This window comes from Pelophylax lessonae (genome assembly GCF_965119305.1).
Source record: "Pelophylax lessonae genome assembly, chromosome: 2".
Taxonomy (NCBI): Eukaryota; Metazoa; Chordata; class Amphibia; order Anura; family Ranidae; genus Pelophylax; species Pelophylax lessonae.
This window is the reverse complement of record NC_138769.1, coordinates 412,141,063-412,168,685: the sequence shown is the minus strand read 5'-3', so window position 1 is coordinate 412,168,685 and position 27,623 is coordinate 412,141,063. Positions and strand designations below refer to the sequence as shown.

General features: G+C 46.6%; 1 protein-coding gene across 1 annotated transcript in view; it reads left to right on the top strand.

The window, feature by feature from the left end:
- ABI3BP (ABI family member 3 binding protein) overlaps positions 1-27,623 on the top strand; it is a 520,855-nt gene that overhangs the window by 473,664 nt on the left and 19,568 nt on the right. Inside the window, exon 48 of the mRNA XM_082245218.1 lies at positions 6,916-7,038. Coding sequence (XP_082101344.1) covers positions 6,916-7,038 — 123 coding nt within the window. The remainder of the gene's footprint in view (positions 1-6,915; positions 7,039-27,623) is intronic.

Here is a 27,623-nt window from a genome sequence, read left to right as displayed (position 1 = left end):
GTGAATTTGAGAAGTCATCAATACAGTTTCTGGGTCTGATCATTTCCACGAATGGAATAGCTATGGACCCTCAAAAAGTGTCTGCCATCCTGGAGTGGCCTGCTCCCATGGACAAGAAGGGTATCCAGAGGTTTGTGGGTTTTGCAAATTTTTATCGCAGATTTATTAAAGACTTTTCCCGCATCATTGCCCCCATTACTCAAATGACCCGGCAACACACTCGCTTCCTCTGGTCCTCAGAGGCTCAAGAAGCGTTTGACAGACTTAAGGCTGTATTCACCAGTGCCCCCGTGCTACAACATCCGGACCCGGCCTTGCCTTATGTCCTTGAAGTTGATGCCTCAGAAGTAGCCACGGGAGCAATTCTCTCGCAACGCCAGGGACCTAAAGCTCTGCTCCACCCAGTAGCTTTTTTCTCCCGAAAACTCACTCAGCCTGAAAGAAATTATGATGTAGGGGACCGAGAACTGCTGGCCATCAAAGCAGCACTTGAGGAGTGGCGGTACTTGTTGGAAGGCGCAGCCCATCCAATTATGATCTTTACCGATCATAAAAATCTCGAGTATCTCAGATCTGCCAGACGCTTGAGACCACGACAAGCCAGATGGGCCCTGTTCTTTTCTAGATTCAATTTTCATCTTACGTACCGGCCAGGATCCAAGAACGGGAAAGCAGACGCTCTCTCACGGATGTTCCCGGAAACTCCTATTGATGTCACCCCTAGCACAATCTTGTCTGCCCAAAATTTTTTGTTAATCCAGCCGGATCTCAGGACTACCCTTGAACGGGCCTCTGCCCAATGCACTGCCTCTGAGACTTCTTCACTCCAGAAACATGGTAATTTTTTTTTACATAAAAATTAAATTTTTGTTCCCCAGGAAGCCAGACTCACGGTTCTTAAAGCATGCCATGACCATCTATTAGCCGGTCACTTTGGGGTCCGTAAGACCCTGGATCTCATCCAACGGTCCTATTGGTGGCCGAATGTCAGACAAGACTGTAAGGAGTATGTGAGTTCCTGCACAACCTGCCTTCGGAGTAAGGGCAGCCATGTCCAAGCCTGGGGTCTATTGAGACCACCTTCTGTTCCTAAGCAACCTTGGGAAATGCTATCCATGGACTTTATAGTGGATCTACCTTCTCCAGAGGGATTTTCTACAATTATGGTGGTAGTAGATCGCCTATCTAAAATGGCTCACTTTGTGCCCATGGTTGGCACTCCTTCGGCCGTAGACACGGCGCTTACCTTTATCAAGGAGATTGTGAGGTTACATGGTTTGCCCAGCAGCATCGTGTCCGACCGAGGAGTACAATTTACCTCCAGATTCTGGAGGGCTCTTTGCAAGATCTTCAATATCGAGGTCTGTCTATCATCAGCGTATCATCCTCAAAGTAACGGCCAGACAGAGAGGACAAATCAAACCCTAGAACAATACCTCCGCTGTTTCTCTACATTCTCACAGGACAATTGGGTAGCTTTGCTCCCGTGTGCCGAGTTTGCATACAATAACTCCATTCACGCTTCTACACATCAGTCTCCGTTTTTTGCGAACTATGGGTTTCATCCATCTTTTCTCTCCAGTCCGATGCCTGAATCTTCGGTACCTGCTGTGCAAGATAGGATAACATTCCTCCAAGAAAATTTCCTGCTCCTACAAAGGACTATGCAAAAGGCACAAGAAGACTACAAACAGTTTTATGATAAAAGGAAGAAGGACAGTCCTGCTTTGAAGGTAGGAGATAAGGTGTGGCTGTCCACCCTTAACCTCAAGTTGCCCTGCCCTTCTAAGAAGTTGGGGCCAAGGTTCATTGGTCCCTTCCCTATCAAGAAGATAATTAACCCTGTGGCCTTTGAACTGTGCCTCCCTAATACGTACAAAATCCATCCAGTGTTCCATGTATCCCTGCTCAAACCAGCTAAATCTGGTCCCTTTCCAAATAGAGACGATTTGCCTCCACCTCCAGTTCTAGTTCATGGCGAAACGGAGTATGAGGTTGAATCCATTCTGGATTGCCGTAGAAGGGGGAGACATACCCAATATCTGGTAAAATGGAAAGGCTACCCTCCGGAGGAAAGTTCTTGGGAACCTGCCCAAAGCATACATGCTCCCAGGCTGTTACGGGACTTTTTTAAAAAATTTCCTGGAAAACAAGCCCTCTTGGGCATCCGGAGGCTGCCCCTCAGGGGGGGGCACTGTCAGGTAAACAGTTTGGCTAATCAGCGAAATCGCGCATTGGCGCGAATACGCATGCGCGGCCAACTCCGGGCAAGTTCAGCTAAGAACGTGCGTGCGCCAATTCGCACACGCACACGCAGGACGTGACGGCGCTCGGCGCCAAGCGGCCTATTTAAACCCAGCAGTGACAGGTACTAGTTGCTGGATGATCTTCAGCTCCCTGTGTCCCTTGAGCCTTGTTTGCCTTTACCTTGGATTTCCTGTTGCCGACCCGGATTGCTTGACCATCGTCTCTTCTTGTTACCTCTGGCTTTTTGACCCTTTGGCTTGTCCCTGGACTTTCCCAGTTTTCTCCAGTGTCTGACCCGGCTTGGCTATTTGACTCCGCTTCCCGTGTTCCTGCAGCACATCTGCCTGGCTTATCAAGTCTTCCAGATCCACCCTGGACATTCCATCCATTGGCCTCAGCCACCATCTGGCCATCCCAGCCGGCAACCCGTGCTACTTCGGGCACAGCACTCCCTGTCTCACCTCCAGGGGTGTTCTGCACCTAGCCGCAAGGGGAGCCCTCTCTACACACTTCGGCTTCGGATCAGGTACGTGACATCGGTAGTCTGGACTCTTCCAGTGTGCAGATCCCCTGAGCAGAATGTTTGCCGAGGACGCCTCCCCAGCCGGACAGACTGACATCCGTGGTGACCACTGTCCAATACAAGGGGAGGAAGGATTTGCCCAGATGAAGAGCCGGAGAATGAAGCCACCATATCAGGGACTTTGTATGGAACTGTGAAAACCATCTCGAAGGTAGACACCATCAGGCCCAGCACCCGCATGCAAGTCCAGAGGGGTGACCATCTGCTGGACAGCAGGAGACAAATTGCAGCCTACAATTTCTGGAGTTTGTCCAGAGGTAGGAGCCCTCTGGCTAAGGCTGAGTCCAGAGTCAGACCCAGATAGTCCAGTTTTGTGGTCGGAAACAGAGTAGACTTCTGAAAACTCTGAATCCAGCTGAACTCCCGCAGAGTTCGTATGGGGATCTCCAGGTTTTCCATCAGAGCAGTAGGAGACTCCGCTCTCAGAAGAAGGTTGTCCAGGTAGCACAGTACCGCGATCCCCCGCTGGCATAACAAAGCTAGCACCAGTGCTAACACTTCTGTGAAGACCCGAGGAGCAGTGGCAGAACCAAAGGGTAATGCCACAAACGGATAATGCTCCTCTCCCACGGCAAAGCGGAGGAAATGCTGGTGACCAGCACATATCGGAATGTGAAGGTAAGCATCCTTAATGTCGATAGAGGCAAGAAAATCCCCCTGACGCAGGGATGCCCCCACCGTGCAAAGGGACTCCATTCCGAACTTTTGCACTCATACAAAGCAGTTCAGGGCTTTGAGGTCCAGGACTGGACAGACCTTGCCTTCCTTCCCGGGAACTATAAACAGGTTTGAGTAAAAACCCTGAAAACATTCCGAAGTCGGAATCGGGACAATCACCCCTTGAAGTAACAGGTCTTGTACCGCCCCAAACAGACCCTGTAAGCCGTCTGGGGACAGGCAAAAGTTGGAAGGAAAGAACCTTGCTGGGGGACAAGAGCAAAACTCAATCTTGTAGCCGGACTGAATGACTTTGTGGACCCACTTGTCTTGTACCAGGGAAGTCCACGTGTCCGGAAACCAGCAAAGATGTCCCCCACCCCAGATTTGGGTGAGGGAGCACCTTAATGCTGAAGGAGCATTTTCCACAGGTCTGGAGAAGCCTGCTCTCGACTTGCCAGACCAGGTTTGTTTGGATCCTCCAGATTAGGCCTTGAAAGGCTTTGAGCCCTTGTCAGTCAACCCCAAGGGACGAAAAAACTTCCTATGAGCCGAGAAGGAGGGCCCGCGTCTATGACGAGGTTCCTTGCTCTTAGTAGCCTGCGGAAGAAAGGTACTCTTCCTCCCTGTGAGACCTTTAATGATGTCATTCGGGGTTGCTTCAAACAGACGATCTCCTTAAAAAGGGTAGATCAGTCAAGGCCTTTTTAGAAGTCTGGTCCGCAGACCAGCATTTGAGCCAAGACATGCCGAAGGACCACTGACGAAACAGAGAGCGGAGCCACTAGGGGAGCCGCATCCAAAGAGGCATCACAGATAAACTGCAGCCCCTGTACCAGCTGGTCCACTAGCTCAGCTAAGGCGGGGGGGGTCTATTCTCCCTCCAGGTCACAGCGCAAAAGCTTAGCCCACTCGGTCAGAGTTTGCGACACCAGGGCAATGGTATACCGGCCTCAGTGCCGAACCAGCCAGAGTGTACATATTGCGGGCCACAGCCTCCGCATTCCTGTCAGCCGAATCCTTAAAGGCCGGGGACTCTTCAACCGAAATCATGGTTGCCTTGTTCAACCTGGAAACTGGAGGGAACAGTCCACTTCTTAAGAAGGGACTCCTTATTGGGGTATCACCTAGGAAATCGCTGAAGAACCCCAAGGGGACACTTTGGTCATCCCAACTATTTAGCGACAATTTTGTCAAAATAGGCAGGGAAAGGAAACACCTTACCCGCTCTGGATGGCTTGTGAGTGCCAAAGGGAACCTGCGCCTCTGTCGCAGCTGCGTCCTCCATCTTTAAGGTCTCACGCGCAGATACAATCAGTGCTTCCATCAGTGCCTTTTCGTGCGCGGTTGCAGATGTGGAGGAATTATCCTATCAGAGGATTCCAGGAGCGTAGTTGCAGACCCAGCAGGGTGACCAACGTCCGCGGCGATCCTCAGCAGAGAACCCCACCAGACTTACCACCCAACAAAAACAGGCACTTGTCGCCATCAGGATAATCTGCATTGCACGTGCGGCGATTAGGAAGTAAAAGGATCTAGGAGTCAGCACCAGGGGATGAGGAGGGGCTCCCACTGCTGAAATTGCCACCCACAGGGGTCCACTGTCATGGCCCCCCCGCTATTTTCAATGGTAAACCACCGCAAAATGGCCACTGGACTACACAAACATGGCTGCTGTGCATAGAAACACACAGGCTATAATAAAATGGCGGCACCATGAGGCTTCCCAGGACCCAGGAGGGATCCCTAGGCCTCCAGGACAGACTCAGGCAGGACGGGGGCCCTGGTAGGAGCCTCCACCAGGTAAGACCCCCCACTGCGCAGCAGATCGTACGGTCACCGGCGGCGCACCCCCCCAGCCTCCATCACCAGTATAGTGCCCTGCCCCCACCCCAGGAGGTGGATCAGACCACCCAAACAGCCCCAGCATAAGTGGAGGGGGGTAGGATGGGGGACAGATGAAAGGGGGTGCCTGATGGGAAGGAGAGGAACCCAGGGGTCCAACCAGCCTATGGAGGGGCCCATGTCCACCCCAAAACCCTACATGGAAAGAGGGGGAAAGCTACTCACCATACCAGGAAGCGGGTGGGCACCGCTCCAGACAGAATCCCTCACCATTGAAATGGGGGCTGTCGGCCAGGCAGAACGCTACGACTTGGGTCGCAGGCCAGCCCCCATCCAGTGGGGCTATGTCGCGGTCGACCTAGCGCGGATCTGAGGTCTGCACGCGATCGCTGGCCAGACTGAGGTGACCACTGTATCTAGATTATCCAGCCCGTCGCCCACTCCGATAGTTGATTGTAGATCTCACAGGAAAAATCCAGGAGAAAAAAAGTTCTATCTAAAAAGAAAAAAATTGCCAGGACCAGAGATCCCAGCAAGGAACTAGGTCCTTACTCCTGACTAGGCAGAAAAAAAACCTATAGCAGAGAGAGGGAGTATACTTCCCATAGGCATAGCCAGATTCTTTTTTTCTGCCTAGTGTCCTACTCCTGTAGGGGGCAGTATAACCCAATGGTTATGAAGATCAGGAGCTGTGTCTGTCAATGAATGAAAGAGAAACACTATGTTCCAAGCCCCTACTACTCAGGCTAGCATACAATCGAAAGGGGGCTGTAAACATGTCTGTGCTGCGCGCTTTGCATTATGGCTGAAGCAAACTTAATGCGGATAGTTCAGTTAAAAGGTGGCACCACCCATTCAAATTCTTGCCTCATGATTGCTGCACGTTAGTCCCATTGAAACAATCTACAAGAAAAAGGACACTGCTTCAGGTAAGGACACTCAGCCCATTTGCGATCCACAGATGAAGGTGCCCATCCAACTCGCCTCCAAGATACAGGTACACAAACATGGAATGGCTGCATACACCACTGCAAGCGCTAATACTTTATTGGAATGTCAAATACAAAAATACAAGCTAAAAACATCACAGCACAAGAGCAATTACAGGTAGGATGCTTTTCGCGCACCACGGCGCTTATTCAATAAGCACCATGATGAGGATCCTTTGTGAATAAGCGCCATGGTGTGTGAAAATCATCTACCTTCCTACCCATCAGTGCTTTGTGCTGTGATGTTTTTAGCTTGTATATTTGCCTTTCCAATAAAGTATCAGCGCTTCTAGAGGAGTGTCCGGCTGTTCCATTTTTGCATGCCTAGTCCCATTGAAAACTGCCATTCAGGGCAAAAAAAAACAAAACATAGGCATTCAGGAGGTGGCAGTATCACCCCCTGAACTCCTGATAGTGGCTGTTTAGTGGTGATTTGCTTTTAAGAGACTTACCAAGCATGAACAAAAAGTTAACATAATCATCAAAGCATTTCTGTATGCTGTAGTTTACATTTTAATAGTGGATGGCATAAACGTTTTATGAATTCATGTAGCTGCAGGAACATGGTAATATTAACATGACTTCTATCCCTAGGTACCTTTTATAACATAGGAGATCAGTCTGGATATGGTGAGGACCATTGCCAGTTTGTTGACTCATTTCTTGATGGGAGAACAGGACAACGACTTTTGCCAGAGCAGCTGACATCCAGAAAAGGTATCATTGCAATATATTTAGATATGTATGTGTGTGTGTGTATATATATATATATATATATATATATATATATATATATATATATATATATATATATATATATATATATATGTATATGTATATGTATATATATACACACATACAAACACACACAAGGGGTCTTCAAAAAGTTTCCACACCTTTTATATTTAATAGAGTTGAAAAAAGTGCAGAAACGTCTTGAAGAACCCTCAAATAATGAACTTAATGACCTTGTTGACAGATCTGCTGGTTTAAATGTTTTATACCAAGTGGCAAAGCAAAACCCTACTCATAGATACTTTTTTCTTAAAGTGTACATGAAGCTAAAAGTTTTTTGTTTTTTTTTTAGTTTTGGTGGAGTATGGAAAGGTTAAAAGCTTAGTTTTATTAGTGTATGTTTCCGCTGGGGAGATGCCCTCACTACTGGTTATGGTGTCCATTGTCTCCAGTACAGAAAGGGAGGGAAGATCCAACATTTTGAGTGGAAACAAGAAACAGGAGGTGAGGGGAAATCTTCTCATGTGGATACCTATTAAGGTGACAGTTGTTCATGAGGAGCTATCCTGTCAAGTGGATCTTTTCCCCATTGCTGACATACCATGCACTCTGGAGTGACACCAAAACATGAGAGCTTAATTTGCTTCCTTCGATTCTGTACTTACAGCAGCTAATATCCAGGATCTCTTCAGAACTTTTGGGATTAGTACAGCTCCTGATGTACAGTGCCTTGCAAAAGTATTCGCCCCCCTTGAACTTTGCGTCCTTTTGCCACATTTCAGGCTTCAAACATATAGATATAAAACTGTAATTTTTTTGTGAAGGATCAACAGCAAGTGGGACACAATCATGAAGTGGAACGAAATTTATTGGATATTTCAAACTTTGTTAAATAAAAAACTGAAAAATTGGGCGTGCAAAAATATTCAGCCCCTTTACTTTCAGTGCAGCAAACTCTCTCCAGAAGTTCAGTGAGGATCTCTGAATGATCCAATGTTGACCTAAATGACTAATGATGATAAATAGAATCCACCTGTGTGTAATAAAGCTTCCGTATAAATGGACCTGCACTGTGATAGTCTCAGAGGTCCGTTTAAAGAGCAGAGAGCATCATGAAGAACAAGGAACACACCAGGCAGGTCCGAGATACTGTTGTGGAGAAGTTTAAAGCCAGATTTGGATACAAAAAGATTTCCCAAGCTTTAAACATCCCAAGGAGCACTGTGCAGGCGATAATATTGAAATGAAAGGAGTATCAGACCACTGCAAATCTACGAAGACCTGGCCGTCCCTTTAAACTTTCAGCTCATACAAGGAGAAGACTGATCAGAGATGCAGCCAAGAGGCCCATGATCACTCTGGATGAACTGCAGAGATCTACAGCTGAGGTGGGAGACTCTGTCCATAGGACAACAATCAGTCGTATACTGCACAAATCTGGCCTTTATGGAAGAGTGGCAAGAAGAAAGCCATTTCTTAAAGATATCCATAAAAAGTGTCGTTTAAAGTTTGCCACAAGCCACCTGGGAGACACACCAAACATGTGGAAGAAGGTGCTCTGGTCAGATGAAACCAAAATCAAACCTTTTGGCAACAATGCAAAATGTTATGTTTGTCGTAAAAGCAACACAGCTCATCACCCTGAACACACCATCCCCACTGTCAAACATGGTGGTGGCAGCATCATGGTTTGGGCCTGCTTTTCTTCAGCAGGGACAGGGAAGATGGTTAAAATTGATGGGAAGATGGATGGAGCCAAATACAGGACCATTCTGGAAGAAAACCTGATGGAGTCTGCAAAAGACCTGAGACTGGGGCGGAGATTTGTCTTCCAACAAGACAATGATCCAAAACATAAAGCAAAATCTACAATGGAATGGTTCACAAATAAACATATCCAGGTGTTAGAATGGCCAAGTCAAAGTCCAGACCTGAATCCAATCGAGAATCTGTGGAAAGAACTGAAAACTGCTGTTCACAATCGCTCTCCATCCAACCTCACTGAGCTCGAGCTGTTTTGCAAGGAGGAATGGGCAAAAATTTCAGTCTCTCGATGTGCAAAACTGATAGAGACATACCCCAAGCGACTTACAGCTGTAATCGCAACAAAAGGTGGCGCTACAAAGTATTAACTTAAGGGGGCAGAATAATTTTGCACGCCCAATTTTTCAGTTTTTTATTTGTTAAAAAAGTTTGAAATATCCAATAAATTTCATTCCACTTCATGATTGTGTCCCACTTGTTGATTCTTCACAAAAAATTACAGTTTTATATCTTTATGTTTGAAGCCTGAAATGTGGCAAAGGGTTGCAATGTTCAAGGGGGCCGAATACTTTCGCAAGGCACTGTACTTCTGTTCCAGGCTGGGCATGAGTGTCGCAGGTCTCATAAACCCTAATACTGGTGTCCTGTCTATCCGTCTCTCCCGACCAGACAAAACACCCGTGTCCATGTGTTTTGTGAATGGCCAAGGGGAGAGGGGGGCAAGAGCTGTACCAATCCTGACAGCTAAAAGAACATCATCACCTTGAGTTGCTCAACTGTAAAAAAGAAACAAAAAAAAAACATGCAGATAAGGCCTTTTAACTATGCCTGCTTTGTGTACTTACTGCAGGTGGGTCAGAAAGTATTGAGGCAAGTGGGGCAGCACAACAACCAGATATTTAGTAGAGGAAAGCTACTATGGAAGCACCTGTATTGTTGCAGCTGCAGGCTGGCCCTGTAGCTTCCTCTCCATAGGATCTGGGTACCAATCTTGAAAGCTGCAATAGGGAGCACTTTTAATCTCTTTAGCTGTTGAATAATCTTGCTTAAATAAGAAAAAAACTGGATTTTTGTCTTACCGTTTAAATCTTTTCTCTGAGGTTCACTGACGGACACAGCTCCATGTCTTCTAGATCATTGGGCTTTATGCTGCTCTCTCTAGGAGTAGGACTAGGCGGAATCCTTTTTGGTTATGCCCCTAAGGCAGTCCCAGAGGGTATATCATCACTTCCTGCTATAAGACTTCAGTTTGTAACAAGCAGTGTCAGAAAAACACATAACTCAACCCAACAGAGGGGCGGTTGCCGTGTCCGTCAGTAAACCTCAGAGAAAAGGGTTTTACAGTAAGACAAAAATCCAGTTTTCTCTTTCATTCACTGACGGACATAGCTCCATGTCTTCTAGACCATTGGGATGTCCCAAAGCAGTGCAATATGGGGGGTGGGAAAAACACAGCAAGAGATATAATTCTCAACAAGGCTAAACATAGCCAACTAGGTAAAACAGGAGCTCAACCAGGAACAACTGGAGCTCACCACCAGGAATAAATCACACCCTCAAGAGGCGGGAGCTTCTGCAACCGCAGCCTGCAAAACTTTGCGGCCGAATGCCGCATCCAAAGATGTAAGTACATCCACCCTATAAAACTTTGTGAATGTGTGTACAGATGACCACATAGCCACCTTGCACACCTGAATCACTGACGCCTGATGATGGAAGGCCCAGGAGGCACTAAGCACCGTTGTAGAATGCGCTTTAACAGCTAAAGGAGGAACCTGACCCTTAATGGAATAGGCCTGCACCACCGTCTGCCTGATCCAACTTGGAAATGGTCCCAGAAGATGCGGTCCTGCCCCTTACGAGGTCCATCTGTAAGAACAAACAAGGAATCAGATTTTTTAATCAGTTCATTCACCGCCAGGTACACCAGAATCGTCCTGACCACATCTAAGGAATGTAAATCAATTTCCTTAGGATGTTTCGGCTTTGGACATAAGGACAGAAACACAATATCTTCATTCAAATGAAACCCCGAGACAACCTTAGGAAGGGACGCCTGACAAGGTCGCAACACCACTTTGTCCCTATTAGACACCAGGTAAGGCGATCGACAGGACAACGCAGCCAACTCCGACACCCTACGTGCGGAAGTAATAGTGAGCAGAGGAAGTTCTCAAATACTTTCAAAGGGAGGCGTATGAACCCCTGACAGTACCAAATTGAGGTACGATGGAGGCACCAGGGATCTCACCGCCAAAAGTGTGAACCAAGGACTTCCCCGCCAACGGTCTTTGGAAAAATATAGCCAAAGCGGAAATCTGGCTCTTAATGGTGCCCAGAGCCAAATGCTGGTCTACACCTAGTTGTAGAAACTCCAACAGGGGAGACACAGAAAAAGAATGGGGAATAGCCAAGCCGTTAAAGGCAGCAACTGTATAGCAGGATGGAAGATGTGTCCCTGAGAGGAAGTTTCCAAGGGACGTCTGCTACCAGCCTTACCGGGCTTGCACACCAAAACCGGCGAGGCCAGTCTGGTGCCCCCAGAATTACTGGAATCCCTTCTACCTCAATTCTGCGTAGCAGTCTCGACAGAAGTTGTATTGGAGGAAAGGTGTAAATCAGACGATACTGACCCCAAGGGGCCACCAGGGGTCTGCGGCATCGGCCAGAGGTTCTTGAGACCTTGACATGAACCTCTGTACCTTCCTGTTGAGACGGGAGGCCAGCAGGTCCACATGCGAAGGCACAGTTGATGAAACGCTTCCGCGTGAAGAGACCATTCTCCCTGATTCAACGCCTGCCGACTGAGATAGTCTACTTGCCAATTCTCTACCCCGGAATGTGCACAGCAGAGAGGGCTGGAACATATAGTTCTGCCCACCTCAAGATACCGGCCACTTCCTGGGCCACCAGGGCACTCTTTGTGCCCCCTTGATGATTGACATACGAGTCCAGCGTCAGACCCAAGTAGTCCAGCTTGGTGGACGGAGTCAGAGTTGATTTCCGAAAATTCAGTGTCCATCCGAACTCCTGTAGAGTTTGCACAGTAATGACAAAGTCGGCCTCTAGAACCGAGGAAGACTCTGCACGGAGAAGCAGATCGTCCAGGTAACCCAGTACCACCATCCCTTTTAGTCGTAGCAAGACCAGAACTGGGGCCAAAACCTTTGTGAACACCCGAGAAGCTGAGGCGAGACAAAAAGGTAACGCCCCGAATTGATAGTGCTCCTCGCTGACGGCAAAACTCAGACAACACTGATGCCCGACATATATTGGAATATGAAGGTAAGCGTGCTTGAGATCGGTAGAAGCCAGAAGATCACCTTAATGAAGGAAAGCTAATACCGTGCGAATGGACTGCATCCGAAATTTCTGAAACAACACAAAGTGATTCAGAGCCTTGAGATCCAAGATCGGACAAACTTTGCCTTCCTTCCTGGGAACTGTAAGCAGATTTGCATAAAATCCTTGAAAACGTTCCGACTCTGGAACCGGCACAATAACTCTATGTGCTAACAGGTCCTGCACTGCCCCTGAGAGGCCCTGTAGCTGCTCGTGAGACAGGCGCAAATGGGAAGGAAAGAACCTTGCTGGAGGCAAGGACCAAAACTCAATCTTGTAACCGAACCGAATCAACTCGTGGACCCCTTCTGTCCGGAATGAGCAAGGTCCACAGATCTGAAAAAGGCGAAGACATTCCCCCACCCCTGAAACGGGTGAGGGCACCCCTTCATGCTGGTGAAGGCTTGTCCGCGGAACCAGAAGTGCCCGCTTTGGACTTACCACTCCAGGGTCTCTTGGAGCAAAACTACGGGTGGATCTTGAACCCTTTTCCTGCGATCCAGATGGACGAAAGGGCGGCTTGTGAGCCGAGAAGAAAAGACCACGTTTACGACGAGGTTCCTTGCCCTTAGCAACCTGCGGAAGTAATGTACTCTTACCTCCCATAGGACCCTTAATGATCTCTTCCAAAGAGGCCCAAACAAATGGTCACCTACAAAGGGTAGGTCAGTCAGCACCTTTTTAGAAGCCTGGTCGGTGACCAGTACTTCAACCATATCATGTGGCGAAGAATCACCGCCGTAACAGATACCCTGCTGGCCAAGGGGGCTGCATCCAAATATGCATCACAAATGTACTGTAAACCCTGGATCAACTGATCCGCCAGCTCAGGAGGGTGTTGCTCCCTTCCAGATCCTGGCATAAAATCTTAGCCCATTCCGTTAAGGTCTGAGATACCAAAGTGATAACAAGTACTGGTCTCAAAATTGAACCAGCCATGGTGAAAAGGTACTGGACCAGAGCCTCAGCTCTCTTGTCCAAGGGATCCTTAAAGGATGTAAATCTTCGACCAGCAAAAGTGTGGCCTTATTTAGCCTGGAAACCTGAGAGTCCACCGACGGAGCAACCGTCAGTCTTTTCAGAAAAGACTCGTCAAAGCAGTATCCCAGCAATTACGTAGGAAAGGAGGGGGGACACTACTCCCCACACCACGGCACCAGGGGGGCTCTACTCCCAGCAGTCCACCACACCATCTTGGAATGGGGGTGCTGCGGCCTGAGGTAAGCTGCGACTCTGATCCGTACTGCTGTCGTGACCAGGGCTATGCGACCAACCCAGTACCCCCGTCAAGTGGGGCTATGCCACGGCCAACCTAGCGTGCGGAGCTAACAGTTGGGTCGCGCTCGCAGGCAAGACTGTGAAGATCATAAGGATCTAGAATATCCAGTGCTTCACCCAGTTCGGCTGTTAATTGTAGTTCACACAGGAACAAGTTGATTGCAGTTCATACACGAACAAAAATAATAAAGAAAAGTAAAAAATTCCATTTAAAAAGGTAAAAAATGCCAGGACTGCAGATCCCAGCAGAGAGCCAGGTCCTTGCTCCTGACTAGGCAGAAAAAAACTGAAGTCCTATAGCAGGAAGTGATGGTATACCCTTTGGGACTGCCTCAGGGGCGTTACCAAAAAGGTTTCCACCTAGTCCTACTCCTAGAGAGAGCAGTATATAGCCCAATGGTCTAGAAGACATGGAGCTGTGTCCGTCAGTGAACGAAAGAGAAATATATCTTTAGTAAAAACAAAAAGTAATAGGTTTGCTTATCTCAGGAAACAGAAGAAATCCATTCTCTTAGGATGCCAAGGGACAGGGAGATGTTATTCCTAGGCTGTTGCAACAGCTCTAACTGGTTGCCAGTGTCCAGTCTCCTGAAGGCAGCTACATAACCCTACGTCAATGAATATCCTTCGATTTCTCCTAATGAACAATTAAGAAATGCAATTAACTGAATTTCCAGCGTTTAGCCACAGCTCTACTTTATGATCATAAAAGGTCTAATATGGATGTAATCCACCCTATGCAGTAACATCCATACTCCACCATGCAATAACTGCCAAAAAAGCGAAGGTGAATATATTAAAAAAGCAATCCCTCCTGGCATCCATAAATGAAAGGGTTCCTGGAGAACTGGGCCGACTTCTCAGTCGGTCACCGGCTCTTTGGTAGGGACGGATTGCACTTAAATGGGGTGGGTGCAGCCGTACTGGGTGAGAGGATGGCCAAAAAGTTAGAGGGGCTTTTAAACTAGGGAATGGGGGGGAGGGTACAGATGTAGAATTAGCCAGTGGAAAGCAAGTTTCAGAGGGCAGAAATGGGGGCATTAGCGGTAGGGTGTTCGGAGCTCCTATACCCAGGGTGGGTATGGGGAAAATTCAAGAGAGCAGCCTAAAAACATCAAATGAGGATATTTGTAACCGATCAAAATTAAGAGGTTTGTATACCAATGCCAGAAGCCTGGCCAACAAGATGGGAGAGCTGGAGCTACTGATGTTTGAGGAGGACTTAGATTTTGTGGGGATAACTGAGACTTGGTTTGACAGCTCTCATGACTGGATGGCGACCATTCAGGGGTATTCCCTTTATCGCAGAGATAGAGAGGGTAAAAAAGGGGGAGGGGTATGTTTGTATATTAAGAACAGTATACAGGTAAATATGAGGGATGATATTAATAATGGAGCTATGGACGAGGCAGAATCCCTATGGGTAGAGCTTCAAAGGGATGGCACGGCGGGGAAGGTAATATTGGGCGTATGCTATAGGCCCCCCAACCAGAGGGAGGAGGGTGAGGCGGACCTCCTTTTACAGATAGGATTGGCAGCAAGGATGGGAAATGTCATTATAATGGGGGACTTTAATTATCCAGATATAGACTGGGCAGAAGGAACCGCGCACTCAGCCAAGGCTAGGCAGTTCCTAAATGTTTTGCAGGACAATTTCATGGGTCAGATGGTGAATGCACCGACAAGAAACAATGCGGTACTTGACCTACTGATTACCAACGATACAGACCTGATCACGGATATAGAAATACGGGACAACTTGGGAAACAGTGACCATAGGTCAATAAGTTTCAGTATTAATTACAGTAATAGGAAGCAGAGGGGTAATATAAGGACACTGAATTTCAAAAGAGCCAATTTCCCTAAACTGCGCTCACTGCTAGAAAATATCAATTGGGATAGAACCCTGGGAACAAAGAACACGGAGGAAAAATGGGAGTGTTTCAAGAGTATACTAAACAGGGGGATTGAACAGTGCATTCCAAAGGGAAATAAATTTAAAAGAGCAAAAATAAACCCTGGATGGCTAAACTCCAACATAAAAATGCATATTAGTGCTAAGGAAAAGGCCTTCAAAAAATACAAGACTGAGGGCTCATTGGCAGCATTTAAGCACTACAAAGAGTGTAATAAGAAATGTAAAGACGAAATCAGGGCGGCTAAAATAGAACACGAGAGACATATAGCGGAGGAGAGCAAAAAGAACCCCAAGAAGTTTTTTAAGTATATAAACAGTAAGAAAGCGAGGCCAGAACACATTGGCCCCATAAAAGATGATAAAGGAAATATGGCCACTGAGGACAGAGAAAAGGCGGAAGTGTTAAATCATTTCTTCTCTTCAGTCTTCACAAAAGAATCGGGGGGCTACACAAACCCAGCTTGTAAGGCCGAACTAAATAATACACCTCAGGAAGTGCCACCATGGCTAACAGAAGATAGACTTAGAGCCAAACTAGAGAAACTTAACATAAATAAATCCCCGGGACCGGATGGCTTGCACCCGAGGGTTCTTAATGAGCTCAGCCAGGTGATCGCCAGACCATTATTCTTGATCTTTAAGGATAGTTTACAGACGGGTATGGTGCCAGCTGATTGGAAAAAAGCCAACGTGGTACCAATATTTAAGAAGGGGCCGAGATATATCCCGGGTAACTATAGGCCGGTCAGCCTAACATCTGTAGTCTGCAAAATTTTGGAGGGGATGTTAAGGGACCACATACAAGACTTTAGTAATGAAAACGGTATTATAAGTAGTAATCAGCATGGATTCATGAAAAATCGTTCGTGCCAAACCAATCTATTAACCTTCTACGATGAAGTGAGCAGCCACCTAGATAAAGGTAAGCCTGTGGATGTGGTGTATCTGGACTTTGCAAAGGCCTTTGACACCGTTCCCCACAAACGATTACTGTACAAACTAAGGAAGGTAGGTATGGATCAGAAGGTGAGTAACTGGATAGAGAACTGGCTCCAGGGGAGAGTACAGAGGGTGGTGATTAATGGGGAGTACTCGGATTGGGCGGGTGTGGAAAGTGGGGTCCCCCAGGGTTCTGTCCTGGGACCAATCCTGTTTAATTTGTTCATAAATGATCTAGAGGAGGGGATATCTAGCACAATCTCAGTATTTGCAGATGATACTAAACTAGGCATGCCAATATCTTCTATGCAGGATGTGGAAACCTTACAAGCAGACCTGAACAAAATAACGGGGTGGGCAACTACATGGCAGATGAGGTTTAATGTTGATAAATGTAAAGTAATGCACTTGGGGGCCAGAAACCAGAAAGCAAGCTACTCACTAGGGGGGGAACCTCTGGGTGAGTCTAGGATGGAAAAGGACTTGGGGGTACTGGTAGACAACAAGCTTGGCAGTGGCATGCAATGCCAAGCCGCCGCAAGCAAAGCCAACAGAATACTGGGATGTATAAAAAAGGGGATTCACTCCAGAAATAAAGAGATTATTCTCCCACTCTACAAGACTCTGGTCCGGCCACATCTGGAGTATGCTGTCCAGTTCTGGGCACCGGTCCTCAGGAAGGATGTGCTGGAACTGGAGAAAGTCCAGAGAAGGGCAACAAAAATAATTAGGGGAATGGAGGACATCAGCTATGAGGAAAGACTACAAGCCCTGAACCTTTTCTCTCTGGAGAAAAGACGATTGAGGGGGGATATGATATCAATGTACAAATACTGTACTGGTGACCCGAGCATAAGGAACAAACTATTCAGGGAAAGGAGATACAATAAGACACGTGGCCACTCACTAAAACTAGAGGAAAGGCGGTTTAACCTTAAAGTGCGTAAGGGGTTCTTCACTGTAAGAGCGGTAAGGATGTGGAATTCTCTTCCACAAGCAGTCATATCAGCAGGGAGCATTGATAGTTTAAAAAAACTATTAGATGGACACTTTAAAGACCACAACATACAGGGGTATACAATGTACGGTTAAAAGCAAACACACACACACATCATAGGTTGAACTGGATGGACTGATGTCTTTTTTCAACCTCACTAACTATGTAACTAAAGGTGCAGGAGGAGGCAATGGAAAGGAGGTGTACTGCCAATTGAAAAGCAAGATGGGATAAATGAAGGTGTGTGAAAAACAGCCGGTCCCTAGTTTGAAATACTTACCCACCAGTCTGCTAACAAACCAAAATAAACCTGTCTAACAATATAAGTTAAAAGCAGGAGTTTAGTTAACACATATTTGCAAATGCATGCGGAAACTGCAAGGCCAACGACAAGGCATCCTGCGTTACTTGCAGAACCTAACACTAAATAACACTACTCAACCTGAGTGTCCAAGTGTCTTCACAAAGGGAAGTACATGCTTGCTAATAGATGGATGGGAAACAGATGGGATTGGAGACCGCCCAATCCTCCCCCACCTGCTCCAATCCATGACTGGCAATGAAAAACGCATGGCTGTATAAAAAACCATGGGGTGCAAACTAAATGCGATCAGCTGGGAGACACACACCCCCATCCCTTTAGTAAAGATGTTATAGGCAAATGGGGACTTTGAGTGAGACACCCGCCTATAAAGCAAGCGTCTCCATCCCTAGTAAGATACAAGAAATGGGCAATTTGGGACTTTATGTGAGAACTGGCGAGCACTGCTCAGTGTCTCCATCCCTGTGAATAGTCAATTGAAAAGCAAGATGGGATAAATGAAGGTGTGTGAAAAACAGCCGGTCCCTAGTTTGAAATACTTACCCACCAGTCTGCTAACAAACCAAAATAAACCTGTCTAACAATATTAGTTAAAAGTAGGAGTTTAGTTAACACATATTTGCAAATGCATGCGGAAGCTGCAAGGCCAACGACAAGGCATCCTGCTTTACTTGCAGAACCTAACACTTAATAACACTACTCAACCTGAGTGTCCAAGTGTCTTCACAAGGAGGTGTACTGCTGGAGCTCTCAAGTGTATGCCTTGATGACACAATATTGTGCTCCACTTTCACCCCCACAGAAACTGACCTATTGATTTTTGCAGCCCTGACTATACTAGAGAAAGAAAATGCTGACAATTCTATTTACCTAAATGCTTTAATCAAATTAATTTGGTAAGATTTTAGGATGATTAGCAGCAATAAGCTTATATATATATATATATATATATATATATATTGCTGATTTTTTAATTGGTAAGCATTATTAAGGAAAATGTATGTTGTAATGCTGTTACTATAACAAAAGACAAAGAGCAGATGATCATCTAATAACACACTTCAGCCAGGGGGTGAGTTTATTTAAATTCCAGGAAAGATATATCCTGTAATAATAGGTTTAATTAGAAGCATACTACCCAAACTTCTATGACTATTCAAGGCCAGTTTATAAATATGCTAGTGATTGTAAGCTGTCAACAGATTTGAAGAATATGTTTTCATTGCTAGTTGCCATAGATGATTATTATAGTATACAAAAAAAAATTAACTGTTTAAGAAAAATTGTACATTGAGTTTTGTTTCAGGGATGCCCTGTTACAGTACCATCTCAGCATATGCAGCAGTTTAAGTATTCTGCCTTATCTGGATAAAGGCATAAGCCACACTTAAAGAGGAACTAAACTGCATCTGAGCACTACAAACCCAAAATGTTTTTTTTTTATAATTTTTAATATTCACAGCAAACTCCCCCCTCCATTCATGTCTCCTTGCTTTATTTTGCTGGGAAAGTACTTTGAAAAACACTCCCTAGCATTAGTGGCTGTGGCCATCTTGAGTAAAGGCATATGATTGATGAAGCATTTACTTTATGGAATCCATCTGCCCTTGGCTCAAGCATGCGGGTAGGAGAGTGTGCTTAGCTGAGAAAACCCTTCCTCACCTCCTGATGACACCTAGAATGTATGAAATCATTTGCCTAGGCCTGAAAACCAGGAAGTAACTAAAGAAATGTGACAAAAAGTTTAAAACAAGTACATATGATATACTTGACTATTTACTAATGCTAGCAGCATGAGGATTAAAATTAGTCAATGTTGGTTGAGAGTGAAATTCCACTTTAAATATATGTGATGCTCTGTACAGAAGTGTCAAGGCACAAGAGCCAAACAAAACAAGTGAAACATTTTGGGATATTCTTTACTGACTGAAGAACCAAGTAGACGTGTTACTAAATGGATTTTTAATTCATACTTACCTGTAAAATCCATTTCTTGAAGTACATCATGGGACACAGAGCCATAAATCATAACATATGGGTTATATAGCCACCTTTAGGTAAAAGACACTGGCAATCAGAATTGATGACCCTCTATATAACCCCTCCCACACAGGAAGTACTTCAGTTTTGTAGCAAGCAATAAAAGACCCCATAGAAGAGGGGAGGGACCTCTGTGTCCCATGATGTTCTTCAAGAAATGGATTTTACAGGTAAGCATGAATTAAAAATCATTTTTTCTTTTTGTACATCACGGGACACAGAGCCATAAATCATAACATATGGGACGTCCCAAAGCAATGCATCTGAGGGGAGGGGGACACCAAAAATACAGCCATCTGACCCTTAACAGAAGGATTACACCACCGCCTGCAGCACACTGCAGCCAAAAGCATACTCCTCCTAGGTCCCAACATCCACTCTATAGAAACCAGTAAACGTATGCACCAACTACCAGGTCGCGGCCTTGCAAATCTGAGCCATAGAGGCTTGATGGCGAAGTGCCCAAGAGGCACCTACTCCTCTGGTAGAATGTGCCTTTACAGGAAAAGGTGGAACCTTTCCTACTAAACCATACGCCTAGGGAATAACCTGGCGAATCCAACAAGAAATCGTAGATTTAGATGCTGCCAATCCCCTTCTGGGGCCTTCTGGCAGTACAAACAAGCTCTATGTCTTACGAATCTGAGCGGTTTCCTGTAAATAAATCGCACGCATTACATCAAGAGAATGCACTTTTCCTTCTCTGAATGAGGATCTGGAAAAAAAGAAGGTAGTATAATGTCCTGATTCAAATGAAAGGCGGACACCACCTTGGGCAAAAAATCTGGGTGAGGACACAAAATCACCCTACCTTGATAAAATATTAAGAATAGCTCTTTACAAGAAAGAGCTGCTAGTTCCTATACCCTTCTAGCCGAAGTTATTGCAATGTGTGGGGATGCCATTTCCTGGCTTCACACCAGGCAATGTAGGATTTGCAGACCCTGTAAAAAAATCTAGAGACTGGCTTCCTGGCGTTTATCAGTGTATAAAACTGCAAGGCCAGAAACACCCTGCTCTTCCAAGATTAAGGCTTCAATAGCCAAGCTGTCAAATTTAGAGACTGTATAGCAGGGTGGAATATCGGACCTTGAGAAAGCAAGTCCGGATGCAGTGGAAAGACCCAGGGCCTCCTCACTGCCAACCTCTGGATTTGTGCATACCAAATCCTCCTCGGCCTAGCTGGCGCTACCAGAATTACTGGTTTCCCCTCCAGCTGAATCCTGCGCAACAAAAGCGATATCAGCTGTACCGGAGGAAAGGCATAGATCAGGGAATACTCCCCCTAAGGAGTCACCAAAGCATCCACTCCGACTGCAAGTGGATCCCTGGTCCTGGACACAAATCTCTCCAATTTGTTGTTGAACCTGGATGCCAACAGATCTACGTCTGGGACCCCCCATGTCAATTGAAAAAAATCTCTGGATGTAAACACCATTCCCCCGAAAACATCTGTTGATGGCTCAAGAAATCTGCCTGCCAGTTCTCTATTCCTGGAATGAACACTGCTGTCAGGCATGGCACAAAGTTCTCTGACCAGGACAGGATAATATCCACCTCTTTCTGGGCTGATCGACTCCTTGTGCCTCCTTGATGGTTGACATAAGCCACGGCCGTGCCATTGTCGGATTGCACCCTGACAGGGTGAGCCCGAAGTCTGGGCGTCCAGAATTTCAGAGCCCGACTGCACGAATTTCTAAAATGTTGATGGGGAGACGACTCTGTACCCAAGACCATTTCCCCTGGACAGTGGCTTTCTCCAGAACTGCTCCCCAGCTGGAGAGACTGGAATTTGTAGTCACTACCTTCCAGGTCACTAGAAGAAAGGATCTCCACTTCTCCAGATTTCTGGTCAACAAGCACAAGTTCAGACTCTGTGGTACTCTTGGTAGCAGAGATATGGACAAGTCCAAGGACTGAATTTTTCTGTTCCACGCAGACAGAACATTGTTCTGCAAGGGTCTGGCATGGAATTGAGCATAGGGAATTGCCTCGAATGTGGACACCATCTTCCCAGTAATATCATGCAAAAGACATATAGACGGATATCCCAGTCTTACTATAGACTGAACCTGACCCTTTAGGTCTGAGACCCTTCTTGCTGGCAAGAATATCTTTGCCTGCACCGTGTCAACTAGAAGCCCCAGGTATTTCAGACGCTGGACTGGCTGTAATGCTGACTTTTCTAAGTTCAGTATCCAACCCAGGCGTTCTAAAAAATGTACCGTCTGAACGATACTTCGGCTTAGAGCCGACGCAGATCAATCTATTAGTAATAGATCTTCCAGCTATCCTATTACAGATATCGTTCGGGACCTTAGAACAGGAGCTTAGAAATACAGGAGCTAGGATCTTTGTGAACACTCTTGGAGCTGTGGCAACCCGAAGGGCCAGTCGCAAAACGAAAGAACATTTGATGGGTCTGAAATATAGGCACATGAAGATATGCATCCTTGATGTCTATGAATGCTAGAAATTCCTCTCCCTGCAGAGAGGCTACGACTGGACACATTGATTCCATGCGGAAAGAACGAACGTTCAGAAACAGATTCAGCGCCTTGAGATCCAAAACAGGTCTCGCATTCCCGTTTGGTTTGGTGATATTGAAAAGGTTTGAGTAAAAACCCTTGAACCTTTCGTTTTCTGGAACTTCAGTTATCACCCTCTGAGCTCTCAGGTGGTCCAATGCCTGAAAGAGAGATCTTTCTTTTAGTTGGTATACTTGACCTCACAAACCGAGGATGCGGGAATACCCGAAATTCCAGCTTGTATCCCCGTGAAATGGTGGAGACAACCCAGTTGTCTTGAATTAACTCCACCCATGCCCCTGAGAACTGCAGGAGCCTTCTTCTCACCCAGGCGAGTGGGGGCGCCCCTTCACTGAGAGGGCTTAGAGGAAGACTTGGCTGATCTCTGGGCCCAGAGCTTTTTCTGACCTTGCCCGAATGCTTGGGTCCGGATGTAGACAGTTGACGCCGTCGCCACTGCCTGGAATTGGAAGCACTGGTATGAGTGCTGGGGATCTTAAAGGAAGGATGCGTGCTCTTCCTCTCCCCCCCCCCCCCCCCGAGATCTTGTGGATATATTTATCCAGATCATCATCCAAAAGGCATTCTCCCTGAAAGGGGAAGCTAGCAAGTAATTTTTCACATGGTAATTCCGCAGACCAACTCTTTAACCAAAGGATTCTGCGCATATGCACTGTCATCAGAGCAAACCGTGGCATTTGCCTTATGGAGTCTGTAAGAGCATCAACTGCAAAACACAAAGTGCGAGGTAGATCTGACAGATTTTCCACAGACTCTCCTTGAGAAGGAACTATCTTGGCTACTCGCTTTATGCAGTCTTTCAAAGACTGACACACTCCTATGGCTGCTACTGCTGGTTGTACTGCAGAACCTGCAACCGCAAAGGAGGCTTTTAATAAAGATTCTAACTTTTTATCCGCTGGATCTTTAACCACTTAAGGACCACCCGCCGCAGTTATACTGCAGCAGGCAGCCCCTCCTGCGCAAACCGACGTAGGTATACGTCGGTCACGTGCCTGCAGCTAGGGGGCGAGCGCGCGCTGCCTGCGGTGCACTCCTGCCCCCACTCAGCAGCGGAGACTCGGATGCATGGGGCAGGTGACTCCGATTGCTGTCTGACAACCGCGATCGTTCCCCGCTGAGAGGACGGTCAGCTATTGTAAACACAGCTGTCCTTTCTTCTCTCTGGAATGATCACTGAGTGCCTGTGATCCTTCTATGTAGGATTACAGGTCTCTGTGATAATTTCACAAGCCCCACCCCCACAGTTAGAATCACTCCCCTAGGCTCACATTTAACCCCTTGATCACCCACAGTATTAACCCCTTCCCTGCCAGTATTATTATTACAGTAACAGTGCATATTTTTAACACCGATTACTGTAGTAATGTCACTGGTCCCCCCAAGAGTGTTAAAAATGTCAGTTAGGGGTCTGATCTGTCCGCAGTAATGTCGCAGTCCCGCTAAAAATCGCAGATCGCCAACATTACTAGTAAACTAAAAAAGAATAAAAATGACAAATCTTTCCCATAGTTAGTAGACGCAATAACTTTTGCGCAAAACAATCATAATACGCTTATTGCAACGATTTTTACCAAAACTATGTATCAGAAAACAAATTGGCCTAAAATGTAAAAAAATTTTGATTTTTTAATTTTTTTGGGGAATGTTATATAGCAGAAAGTGAAAAATATTTTTTTTTTTTTTTTCAGAACTGTCCCTCTTTTTTTGTTTATAGTGCGATAAATAAAAAATCACACAGGTGATCAAATACCAACAAAAGAAAGCTCTATTTGTGGGGAAAAAGGACATCAATTTTATTTGGGTACAGCATCGCACGACCGGGCAATTGTCCGTTAAAGTAATGCAGTGCCAAATCGCAAAAAATGGCCTGGTCATTAAGGTGGCAAATCCTTCCAGTCCAGAAGTGGTTAAAAACCTGGGCATTATCCACAGGATAGGTTAAATTCTTGTTAACCGAAGAAATGGCTGCATCCACAGCTGGAATTTTCCATCTTAGAAAAAAAACGTATCCTCCATAGGATATAACAATTAAAACCTTTTAGAAGGAACATACATTCTATCCGGATGATCCCAGTCATTATGCACTTCTTGCGCCAAGAGTGGATGCATGGGAAATGACCGAGTACTCTGAGGAGGGCGCAATGAGCCTAGGGAGGAAAAAGAGGTTTCAGTTGTCTCTAAGGGCAGGAGCTTAAACTCAGCCCGGACCATCTCAGCAAGAGACTGGATAAACAATCTCTAGGATTGAGAGGCTGATAGAGATTCCTCTGACTCCCCGGAAGTGGAAATTTCAGCTTGACCTTCTATAGGGTCACCCTCAGCTACATCTTCCACATCCTCTGCCCAATCCTGAACTGATTCAGTGGGCGGCTCAGGAGAGGGGGATCTAACCTGCTTCCTTCCTCCATGTGGTGCTGCAATCATGTCAACAATCTACACTCTAGGCTGGCTAATGCCGATGCCAAATCGTTCTTGGTAACATGGGCTGTGGCAAAAGTACACAGAGTAGCTACAATGCCTGACAACTGTAATGGCTCAGATTGCCTAACTGCCTCTGGCTTATCAAGAGTAGACACAGTGGAAGCATGACTAGGACCTTCAGGGCCTGACGGTGGCATCATAGTGCCCTTCCAACTGTGCTCCCTCCAGCCCTCTTTTGGGCAGACATTGCTTTATAGCAAGACAAACTTGAGATACTAAAGTGTACTCAAGGTCTGTGCCAAGCTTATACAGCCTAATGCACACAACACTGATTACCTAAGATACAGGACCTAATAGTGCCAGTAACATACACCCACAGTGACTCACGCAACCCAGCTGCTGCTGTGTCCCTTTCAGCCTGTGTTGGAAACAGTTCCTTGCAGAACATGCCCTTTTATGCGTGTGCGGCGTGGTGCATGGCATCCACGTGCACGCCAAATCGCGTTAGAACATGCCCACCATACTGTGTAAGCCTGCACTTAAATGCAAAGATTCCCACGCGGGAATAGGCCTACATCATAGACACGTGATCCAGCAGAGGCGAACATGCAGACGCTTACACAAACACAAACAAATGGGGGGGAGAGCAGTTTAGGCTGAATCTTGTATGTCACAGCTAATACCTTTCAGATGATCAGCTCAGGGTAAAAAACTGTGTAACAATATGCTTTAAACATACTTTACATAAATGTGCTACAGTGTAAATACAAGCAGAAATACACTTGCCACAAGTCTCTGTAATCTTATTAAAGGGAACAGTGCATAAAATATTTATAATTTTGCAATTTTTAACCTTTTAAGGTTTTTGTTTGCGGTGTAAATATTTAAAATGGACTCGCCAGTCCTACCGCAGGAAACTGCTATAAGCAAGAATCCAATCTTTACCCTTGTGGGTGGGCATTGTCTTACAGACCTTCAAGGGCTGGGCCCCCCTATATAAGAGGGGCCACAGCCTTGGACCTGTAGAGCACCCTGCACAGAGCTCCTTTGGGGTTTGGTATTCCAAGGGTCCGGATCTGGATCCCAGGGTCCAGCGCCTAAAAAAACGGAATTTTTGTAAAATCTTACCTGTAAAATTCCTTTCTCTGAGTCCTCCGACAGTCGCCGCCTCTTCATATTCGTCACATATGGGGTATTAGACTTTGCTCCGAAGGAGTAGCTAGGCAACAGAATATGTTAACAATAAAGCTTTAACATATCCCACCCTCAAGGGGTGGTCCCCTCAGTCAATACCCTCCTACTTCCTGCAACCATATCTCAGTTTTAGTGGAATAGCAGTAGAGTATACAATCAAACCCCAAAAGAGGGGCGGGGGCGGCGACTGTCGGAGGACTCAGAGAAAGGAATTTTACAGGTAAGATTTTACAAAAATTCCGTTTTCTCTTACGTCCTCCGACAGTCGCCGCCTCTTCATATTCGTCACATATGGGGACGTCCCAAAGCAGTGCAAACACGAGGGGTGGGAAACGCATCCGCGCCGAAAGGCAACGCAGTCTCCGCATCAAAGAAGGAACCTTAGCAAAGGAAGGAAACCAGCTGGGCAACAGCAAAAAACAAGTGCTCAACAGGAGCAACAACCCAGGAAAAGACAAAAAAACCAGGGGATACAAAACTTATCCCAACAGCCAGGAGTCCCCAACAAGGGACCCTAGGGAACAGCCGCACTAAGAACCTTGCGGCCAAAGGAAGCATCCGCCGATGCCTGAACATCTACTTTGTAGAATTTTGTGAAAGTGTGCACGGTCGACCAAGTCGCCGCCTTACACACCTGGGCTACAGAAGCCCCATGACGACAGGCCCAAGACGTACTCAGAGATCTAGTAGAGTGCGCCTTCACAGGCACAGGGGGAACCTTCCCCTGCAAAGCATAGGCCTGTTCAATGGTCTGCCTGATCCATTTGGCGATGGTAGAGGCCGAAGCCGCCATGCCCTTCCGAGGACCCTCTGGAAGAACAAACAAGGAGTCCGTCTTTCGAAAAGACTCAGTCGATTTAAGGTAAACCCTTATCGCCCGAACAACATCCAGAGAGTGCAATCTCACCTCCTTTGGATGTTTAGGCTTCGTGCACAACGAAGGCAAGACAATATCCTCATTAAGATGGAATTCCGAAACTCGTTTCGGCAGAAAAGAAGGATTAGGTCGCAAGACCACCTTATCCAAATGAATAACCAGGTACGGAGACTTGCAGGACAAAGCCGCCAGCTCCGACACTCTGCGAGCCGAAGTGATCGCCACCAAAAAGGCGACCTTTTTGGACAACATAGACAACGAGATCTCCCTGATCTGTTCAAAAGGAGCACGTTGTAACACAGATAGAACGAGATTCAAGTCCCAAGGGGGCAGAGGATCCCGCCTCGGGGGAACCAGATGCCGCACACCCTGAACAAAGGTGCCAACCAATGGGTTGGAAGCCACGGGACGTTGAAACAGAACGGCCAGAGCAGACACCTGACCCTTTATCGTAGCCAGCGCCAAACGCTGATCAACACCCGTTTGAAGGAAAGACAGCACACGGGACACCGAGTACGTGCGGGGTGAAAACCCCCTGGACTCACACCAGGCAAAATAGGCCTTCCAAGTACGGTAATAAACCTTCCCCGAGGAAGACTTCCTCGCGTTGATTAAAGTATGAACGACCTCCGGAGAGAGACCCCTCTCCTTCAGGACCTCGGTCTCAACAGCCAGGCCGTCAAAGCCAGCGACTGTAAAGCAGGATGGTATATCGGTCCTTGAGACAGTAGATCGTCTCGAAGAGGCAGACACCACGGGGCGTCGACCGCCAGATTCACGAGGTCTGCGTACCAGGACCGGCGAGGCCAGTCCGGTGCCACAAGAATCACCGTGTTGCGTTCCGAGTGTAACCTGCGAAGGAACCTGGACAGCAACTGAATCGGTGGAAACGCGTACATCAGCCTGTACTGATGCCACGGGGC